The 10,055-nt window shown below is 37.2% G+C and overlaps 1 protein-coding gene across 1 annotated transcript in view; it reads left to right on the top strand.

Annotated features, from left to right (window-relative positions):
* Positions 1 to 222: 222 nt before the first annotated feature.
* Positions 223 to 10,055, top strand: part of Ect2 (epithelial cell transforming 2) — a 103,101-nt gene continuing 93,268 nt past the window's right edge. Inside the window, exons 1-6 of the mRNA XM_023717807.1 lie at positions 223 to 276; positions 4,936 to 5,087; positions 6,180 to 6,259; positions 6,367 to 6,459; positions 8,754 to 8,936; positions 9,250 to 9,339. Of these exons, the coding sequence (XP_023573575.1) occupies positions 4,958 to 5,087; positions 6,180 to 6,259; positions 6,367 to 6,459; positions 8,754 to 8,936; positions 9,250 to 9,339 (576 nt within the window). The 5' untranslated portion in view covers positions 223 to 276; positions 4,936 to 4,957. The remainder of the gene's footprint in view (positions 277 to 4,935; positions 5,088 to 6,179; positions 6,260 to 6,366; positions 6,460 to 8,753; positions 8,937 to 9,249; positions 9,340 to 10,055) is intronic.

Here is a 10,055-nt window from a genome sequence, read left to right as displayed (position 1 = left end):
AACTCTCCCTTCCTAGCCGTTGCGCTTGTTTGAAACACGTACAACCAATCAATCCGCGCCTACTGGGAAGCGGACGTTGAGCGGCAACCAATCACCGGCCCGCTGGAGATTTCAGCCTATCAGCAGGAGGCTGACATCACGCGCCAATGGGCGAGGCTCTTACAAACAGCGGCTCACTTTTTGAATTGGAGGTGGCCGCTGCGGGTCGGGAATGGCGGCCTTGCAGAGGGGAGTCGGTGCCTGAAGAGGTGGATCTCACAGAACTTTTAGAGAGCGGTGAGGACTGCGGCGGGATGGGCGGGCGTCCGCAAGGCCGTGGGCCCAGTGCCTGCGGCCGCCACCTCCCCGGGGCGCGCGGCCCCGGAGCAGCGCGGGGTCCCGGCCCAGAACCCGCAGCCCACCCGCGGCCGGCCGCGACGCGGAGCACCGTGCAGCCCGAGATTGCGGGCGCCTGGCCGGGCCGGGTGGTGGAGCGCTTTTCCGGAGCAGCTTCTGTGGGCAGGCCGGGAAGGAGGTGGCGAGGAGCCCGCGGCTGCCGAGGCCGGCGGTCGCAGCCCGGACGCTTATCGCCCGGCGTGGTGGTTTCGCTCCAGGATTCCTCCCGGCTTCCTCCCTCTCTGTACAGGAAGCTTAGCTTTTAGCTTTCACTGTAAAAGCCAGGCTTCCCCCTCTTCCCGGCCACAGATGGTTTAGTGGTTAAAAGCGCAGCCTTTGGCGTTAGCGTGGGCTTTGAATCATTGTTCTAAGCTTTCGTTATCCGTAGACTGCAGTTGCACTTTCCAGTTAGGCTTGTTGCAAAGGTTAAGTACGAGTAGAGGTCTAGGCCGATGTCTGCCACATAATTAAGCATGAAATAAACATTGTTAGGCATGTTTGCGGGTAACACCACCCATAATATCCAGTATTGCATTTGGGTTCTTTGCTCTGGACCATGGTTGCTAAAAAGATCTTGAGTACCAGGTGACCTAAAGCGAGTGTTTGATGAAGAGAATCGATGCGCAATAGTACATTTAGTAAGACGCCCCTGGGTGCTGTTCAGAGTTGAGAAATAAGCTGCATAGATTCTGCATGTATTGTGTGTATTTTATATGTTTTGGTGCTGTGTTTTATATGTTATATGTTTTAGTCCAACCCAAGCCTTTGGGCTTACTGGGCAAGGTTAGTGCTCTGCTACTGAGCCACACCCCCAGCCCCTGCTGGGTTTATTTACAAATTTATAGAATACAAGAATGAAGGCAAGTGATGATGGTATTGTAACTGGATTGTTGGATGTTAATTACAGCAACTGTTACCCTTGCTTTTTTTTTTCGTTCCTATACATTTTTAGTCACCTTTAAAGAAGAAAGCATAGAAAAACAAATTACAATAGTGGTTTTTTTTTTTTTTAATTTAAAAAAATGGACACAATTGAATCATTGTCACATTCATTTTTCTTTACCTTTTTTTTGTTACTGGGAATTGATCCCTGGAGCTCTCATGGTAAGCACGTGCACTATGGAGCTGTAACTCTAGCCCTAGTGTGATAGTGGCATTCTTTGATTAGCAACCTACCTGTTTAAGGACTGTTTGGACTTAGGACCCAGTTCTAGACATTTATGCAGCTTCAGTGTCTTTTTTTTTTTTTTTTTTGTACAATGCACATTTGTTTATGCAGCACTAAGTTTTGCTGATTGTACTGTATAGGACAGGACTGTAGTTTAATATTCTGTTATGTATTGCAGTACTGCATGTAAGAGCAATGCCAATAAAAGTAGAGCTATTGGGTTGGAGTTTCCTTTGATCATTACATCATGTGCATGACATTATTATGTATCTGAACTATGTGTAGTTCCTCACTTAACCCACCCGTTCAGTTAACTACCTAGTCACAGGGCCAGAGACTTGGTTGTTAAATGAGAAAGATCTTTGTATTTCAGTACAGGAACATGTGTGGGATCAGAGTGATTGTTGTATCACCTTAAACATTTATGAGATCCTTGTGTTGGGAACATTTCAAATCCTACTAGCCATTTCAAAAGTGTACAATTCAATGATGTCAGCCACAGTTACTAACTTTTCTGTAGAACATTTGTAGTTATTTCTCCTGTCCTGACTGCATCAAGTAGTATTTTTAAATTAAAATTTACCCCTCTTCCACTCCTTAAGGCAGGTTAATTCACCCATCTCTCTCTCCCCTTTACTGGAGATTGAGTCCAGGGCCTTCACACTAAGCTAGATCTCTAGCCCCTTTAAAATTCTTTTTATCTTTCTAGCCATCGATCTAGCCATCCATCCATCCTGTCTGTCTATCTGTCTGTCTATTTGTCTATCTGTCTGTCTATCTATATCTACCTACAGGATCTCCCCATGCAGTTTAGGCTGTCTTTAAACTCACTTTCCAGTCCAGGTTGGCTTTGAGCCTGCAGTAGTAGTCCTCCTGCCTCAGCCTTTGAGTGCTGGGATTACTGGCACATGCCACCACGACTGCCTTTAATTTGTTTTTTTGAAAGGATCTCCTGAAATCGCTGAAGCCTGAAGGTCTGCTCTAGCCCAAGGCAGGACTAGATCTTGCAGTGCTTGGCTTCAGCGTCCTAGAATGCTGGGATAACTTCACCACATCCTACTTTCTCCCTTTTTAAATCAACATTCTTTAAGGAGACTTTGAATGGAATCCTACATAGGAACTTTCCTTTTCGTTGCATATGATTGAAGTGTAGAGGGTTTAAATAACAAAAAAGAGCTAGATAGAATTTATACATTTTTAGACAGCAATTTCAAACTACTGGAGCACACTCCTTTGGAGAAAACTTAGAACAGTGACTGAGATGGTTGTATCTGTGTTGCGAACATTCTGTGAGAATTTTATTTGTTTTTTGAGGTGTTGGGGATTGAACCAGTTTCTTATCCTTGGTACTCAAGTGATCTACCACTGAATGCTTATCTCTTATTTTAAGACCTCATCTTTTTTATTTTCATCACAATTGATTTGAGTTGTCATTTTGTCTGCTTGACCCTTAAGAGGCTTAATCTACTGGAGAGCTGAAAAAGAAAGTAGCGTTGACAACTTTGAAGTGTATGACTTCCAGCTGTGTGGAAGGTGTATTGTTATTATGCACATTTCAGGTAGTAGGAACATCACCCAGAAATGAAGCTAATGATACTATACAGTTTTCCACAACATAAAATTGGCCTTTCTATGTTTGGAATTTGCATTTCTATGTTTGGAATTAGGAGTCAAAGTATCTGCATATTTTATTAACTCAAAACATAAGAAAAAGAAAAGTGTTATCAGACTTGTACCTCCAGAGAAAGATAGGGTTTCCTCTTTAATATTTTAAAATTTTACTTGAAGATAAGTTACATAAAAACCCAGTGTGAGCTTATGAAAACTTACTACGCTTTATTCTTTGTTTGCCTAGCTTTTCAGCACTTATGTCGGAGAGTCTAAAAAATAAAAAAGGTTTTTCTTTCGTAGTCCTGAGAATTACAGTGGGACCAACCTATGCATAATTGTTAAATCTTAGAAGAGAATTGTTTGCAGTATGAAGTAGTGATAAAGAAACAATCTGTTTATATATCAGAGTGTCTGAGATACCTATGAAGAATGAATGGCGGGCTGGAGAGAGCGGACTAAATGCCTGCTCTGGCAAGCACTGGGACCAGGGTTTGATCCCTGGTCCCACGTGCTGTGTCAGCCCCCCTCCTCCCATCCCTGGAGTGTGCTGAACAGAGTCTGAGTGTGGTGATGCACGCCTGTAACTCCAGCACTGTAGTGGCTGAAAACAGGAGGATCACCATGAGTCTGATCTGCAAAGTGAGACCCTGTACCAAATACACAAATGGAAAAAGAAATGTCGTTTCAAGAATGAATGAAGTAATGGCTTGAAGGTTGGAAGATATGCTAATGGGAAGTTGAACTCTTATATGTAGATAGTTGTGAAGTACATTATGACTTGCTTTTGAGAAATGCTAGGAAATTCATTGTTACTGGAGCATAGATTGTATGTGGATTGGATGTTGGGGTTTAGAGGTGATGAGTTTGAAAAGGTAGGTTGGAACTAAATTGTAAATTTCTGTTTTAGTTATTGGATCTATAGGGTCTCACTACACGGTTCAGACTCATAGTGATCCTCCTGTGTCAGCCTCCCCAGCGCTGGGATTGCAGGCATACACCACCACGTTTGATTCTGGGACCAACATGGCATCCTGTACCAAGGATCAAGCTCAGGTCTTTGCGCTTGCCAGGCAGGCACTTGGACCGCTGGGTTGTCTCCCCAGCCCTTAAATTGTAAACTATGGTGAATTTGGACTTTGTAGATAGGGAATGGTGCTTCTGGAAGTATTTAGAAATTATATGGTCACACGCTTTTTTTTTTTTGGATCAAGACCATATCCCTGAAAGACATGTAGAAAATGATTTCTGAAGAAACTGATGATAAAATTGTTTAGAGTTGTATTAGACCATGTGACCATTGTGACATTTGGCATAGAGAAGAAAGACCAGTTTCCAGAGATAGTTGAGATGAGTTTGATAGGAATTTTGGAGGGGGAGAAAGAGGTAAAGAGTAAAGATGGATCCCATGTTTTCTGCTAAGGTTATTGGTGGTGGTAGGTATTATAGAGATATTGTAAATAAATATACAAGAAAAATAAGTTGGTTGAAAGTAGAGTTGTGAAGGAAGGTAGAATATGACTACCTTTTGTGTGTTTCTTATATCTGGTAATAATCTGTATATTTTGGATACATGTAAAATTTTTTACTATATACCAATGAGTCAAGTATTAATATCTTTATTTTATAGAAAAGGAAACATGCTAAGAGGAGTAGACTTTCTTTGTATAACTATGAAGAAAAATGACATGCATTGTTTGTAGACTTTATGTAAGTGGAGTCTAATGCTTTTCTTGTCTAAAGATTGTTTGCTTATTTTTTTTATTCAAATTTTATGTTTTCAGCCAACTTAGAGCACTACAAACAATGGCTGACAATAGTATATTAGCATCTACTACTGGGAGGACTAGTTTGGCAGATATTTCCATTTTTGATTCTAAAGTTGCTGAAACTTCCAAGGAAAACCTATTTATCAGATGTACTTCATATGCTGAAGGTAAATCTCTTATCTACTTTCTTTCTTTCTTTCTTTATTTTTCTTGTCTCTTGTTTTCTTTTATTACTTTTTTTAAACAAATATTTACTTCAAAGAGAGTACAACAATAATTGTTATGACATTAGAAGCAGTACATATTTAGAAGACCAAAATGATAGGTATTTCAAGCATTGTTTTAGTATTACACATTGCTGTCCTCAATGTAGTTGCTTAGTTCACAGATATCAGCATATAGAGTTTTTCAGGGTGAGAATTCTACTCATTAACTGATATTTTCAAAAACCTGATGGCAGATTCTTAGGATCATTGCCTTAACCATCTTGTTTATATAAATGTATGGTTTTATTCCTGCCATATTTCCTAATTTTTCTCCTTTCTCTCTTTGTTGTTTAATCCTTAAGTTCTTGCTTTCTATTTAACTGTGTTATACCTTTTAATTTTTATTTTTTCTTTTGAGTTCTTACACTAGAGAGATAATATGATATTTACACATGTGGGTCTCTCTTATCTACTTTAAAGCACTGAATTGCTTTTAATCCTAAACTAAATGACTAGCAATTTTTTTTTTTTTTACGATTTAACTCTAATAACAACTATTAAGCTAGAGTATAGATATTAAATAAATATGATGGAATCCCTTCACACTATGTAGATTTTCTTATTGTTTGGATTAATGCTTTCTAACTTTGAAAAGGATGAGGCACCTTAATATTGCTAGTACCATTTTTGTTATGAGGGAAATGTAGCTGCAAAATTGTTAAGTTAGAATTTATTCAGTCATGTCTGATTCAGTTACTCTTTCCCTGTTTTATGAATGTATCTTTTCTAAAGAATGTGCTAGTAAAGAGGAGGTCTATGCTAGATAGTACTTGATTTGGTTGGGAAGAATGCTACTGTTGGCATACCTTGCTACAACATATTTTCTCATTTTCTAAAGTAGTTTATGGCCGAATTTTTTTCTACTAAATTGGGAAGTATGCCATTTTAATTTTAGAAAATATTATGATCTCTTATAGTCAAGAGAGGATTAGAATTAGTGATTATGTTGTTAATAACTTGAGAAACATATTTAAATGTCTTAAAATTTAACAGAAGAAATGCCTCAGATTGAAACAAGAGTGGTAATGGTTCAAGAAGCTGGAAGACAAGAAGAACTTATAAAAGCTTTAAAGGTATGGAGTTTTAGTTTATAGTTAAGATCTAAAGTGCTTTTTCTTCCCTCAGTGTGTAAATAGTTTCATAGCTTTTTTAATATTATACTTAAGTCTTTTTTCCACAGACTATTAAAATAATGGAAGTCCCTGTTATAAAGCTAAGAGAAAGTTGTCCTGGAAAATCGGATGAAAAATTAATAAAAAGTGTTATTAATATGGTAGGTCAAGTATTTCATTGCTTGTGGCATGCTGCACTTTCCTGGATTGAATTAGTGCACTTTATGGTGATTGGAATTAGGCATGAGGGGTATTTTGTGCACACTGATGCTTGCAAAGAAACTACAGTTTGCCAAAAAATGTATACATATTTCAGGGAAAGAAAAGTTGCACAAATATTTTTAATACTAAATTTACTGAGACATCATGAGATTAATATAAATGACCTTTGACCTCTACAATTCCAAGAGGGGCTCGAAACGGTGGCCATAAGGTTCCAGACATTGATTAGCACAGTAAATTGCTGCTTGGGTCACTTTGCTCGTTGAGATTGCTGCACATGTATTTCCAGTTTCTTCTCTACAGGCCAGCGGTGTAGTGAGTAGTTGGTATAGTCTGACCTTCCGTAGGTTCCCCCATATGAGGTTAGCACCGTCTGCTTAAAAAACACTATCCTATTTTTCCTTTACTGAATCATGTATACATTTTTGTTGGTGTCCTCTATATATTTTATATTTAAAAAAGTTCAGGTGTTTTTTTAAACCCATAACCATGACATCTATTTTAGATAATGCCCAATTTATAAGGATTTCATTATTAAATCACATAGCATGCGCAAAATTCTGATAATTTTAATTTTTTTAGCTCCTTAATTTTATATTTAGTCTAAATTCTTACTGTATTTCTCAAATTATAAATCATAGCAATTGGTGAACATTAAAAAATTGCCCTCAGCATATAAGATATATTTAATTCCCTAATCTAGGTTTGCTAGGATTAGAAGAGCAAATACCATTTACTGGTTAATGTAACAATGGAAATTTTAATTTCACAGTTCTGAAGGCTAGAAATCTATAATAAAGGTGTCAAGAGATTTAGAATGTCTTGAGGCCTCTGTGAGCTTGACAAGTGGCCTCCTCATACGGTCTTTTTTTCTGGTTATGTTCATCTCTGGTGTTTATTTTGTGTGTGTCTGAGTTTCTCCCCCCCCCCTTTTTTAATTTATGTTTTGGTGCTACAGATTGGACCTAGGTCCTGGAGTATGCCAGTAAAGAGCTCTGCTACTGAGTTACTTCCTTCACCCTATATGTCTTACAAGGACACCATTCAGATTAGATTAGTCTCCTCATTCCATAATTTATCTTTACTTATCTCTTTAAAGGCCTGTGTCCAAATATAGTCTCATTCTCGGATCTTTCATTCTGGGTTAGGGATTCAACATAAGAGTGTTAGGGGCTTGTAATTCAGCCCAGTACAAGTCCAGTACTATTGCGAATTAAGTCCAGTACTATTTACCCATTCAGAACCTATTACCTAAATAGGTAATAGGTTCTGAATGGGTATATTACCTAAATTACAGAACCTATTACCTAAATAGGTTCTGTAATTCTGTATAAAAAGAATACAATTCTGTATTCTTTTTATACAGAATTACAGAACCTATTTAGTACTTCCATTCCATTTGGTAGAGAATAGTATAGTATAAACTGTCACTACAAGTAACTTGCCATTTTATATCCTATGTTTGCGTATTACAACTGTCTGTATACTTATTTTTTCTGCATATGTACTAAGTTGATTGTATCAATATATAGATTTGGAATATAGTTAATTTGTGCAGGGAGAATTGTATGTGTGATATTTTCGTGGGAAGAATAAAAAGAAATAGTAAACATCTTTCTAATACATCCTAGCATCAAAGTATGTATACTTAAAGTATTCACCATTCTGGGCCAGGGAGATAGCCCAGCAGTCTGCCTGGCATGTGCAAGGACCTGGGTTTGATCCCTGGTACTGCACACCATGTCAGCCCCACGCTGATCTGAGCTGGCCACTGAAACTGGGCCTGGTACACACATGTAATCCCAGCGCTATGGAGGCTGAGACAGGAGGATCACTACAAGTCTAAACTGCATAGTGAGACCCTATACCAAATAAATAAATAAATGATTTAAAAAATATTCATTCTAATTTTACAGAACTTAGTGTGCATACTAGACAAATTACAGTGACTAAATGAATAAATAATCCATAAGTTTATACTAATTTATAATAATTGTCTATAATTTGTTTTTCAATAGGATTATGGTATAGAGTTATGTACATATAAAATATAAGTAAAGATAGTTTTTCATGTGTAATGATGGTTTTATAATTTAAAATTTAAGTTTTTTTACAAATACAAAAGTATGTTAAAAATTTAAGGAATTGATTTTTGTTTCATTTAAAGAATCATGAATTAATTTGAATGGCATGTACATTATTTATCTCTAATAATCATTTCTTAAAAATCAAGGACATTAAAGTACCCTGTGTAACGATGGACTCAATGGAAGAGTTTGAAAGTTTGGATTCTCCAGAATTTGAGAATGTGTTCATAGTCACAGAGTTCCAGGATTCTGTCTTTAATGACTTACACAAGGGTGACTGTAGAATTATTGGACCACCAGTTGTGTTAAGCTGTGCACAAAAAGGAGAGGTGAGATATCTTTGCCTATAGACAATATTTCATAAGTCAGTTTATTTTGGGCAAAAAATTTATATGTTAATTTTATTTGTTCAATCTGCCAGTTGTAAAGTGCGTTTTGGTTACTTATTTGAAATTTGACCTGACAATCATGAGACTTCTTTATTGATAAACTTATAATCTGAATTTTTGCTGCATATTGAAAAATGCTAATAAATCTTTGGATTGGGATAGTTGAATGGCAAGAGGGGCAATATCGTTAGCATGAGAAAGAGGTCTTCTGTGTCTTACATTAAAGCTCATTTAAAATTGTTTTCTCGTTCAGCCTTTGCCATTTTCATGTCGCCCGTTATATTGTACAAGTATGATGAATTTAGTTTTATGCTTTACTGGCTTCAGGAAGAAAGAAGAACTAGTAAGTATTCTATTCAAGGATTTTTTTCCCCCTAGTAAAATAAATTTTAAAATTTGTTGTTTTCCTTTTGGTACCATGATTTTATTTTAAAAATATTGGCAGAAGAAATACTATGACTTTATACCTCTTGTTAAATTTGGTGAACAAATTTTTAAGAGCTTTGTAAAGAAAGAAATGCTTTGTTTAGGATTGCTGGCTTGTGAATTAGTAGAAAAACTCCTTAACTATCTGATCTTAACTATCTTGTTGAATAATATATCAGCTATACTGATTATTTGAAATATGTGTGTATACTTTTCAAATTTGTATTATGTAAGTCTAATCTTAAAAGTATTCTTACTTCCCTAAAGAAGTCATAGAAAGTTTTTCTTGGGTTCACAATATTTTGTATATTGGTATTAATAATGAGCTACTATGATTTTATGGAAGGACTTGATATGATATAAGCTGACGTTTAAAAATAAGACTATGCTAGGCATGGTGGTGCACATCTATAGTACTCAGGGCTGAGGCAGGAGGATTGCAGTAAGTTCAAGGCTACCCTGGACTACAAAGTTGAGTTCAAGGATAGCCGGAACTACATAGTGAAACCCTGTCTCAAATACATTTGTTTTCTTTTTTGCAGGGGGTACTGGGGATCAAACTCAGGACCTTGTACTTGTCAGGCAGACATTTAAGCCACTGAGCTATCTCCCTCGCCCTGAAACCCTGTCTCT

This window comes from Octodon degus, unplaced genomic scaffold (assembly GCF_000260255.1).
Source record: "Octodon degus isolate 3935 unplaced genomic scaffold, OctDeg1.0 scaffold00055, whole genome shotgun sequence".
NCBI classification, from domain to species: Eukaryota; Metazoa; Chordata; class Mammalia; order Rodentia; family Octodontidae; genus Octodon; species Octodon degus.
Note: the sequence above shows the minus strand (reverse complement) of the source record. Positions and strands in the feature narration are given on the sequence as shown.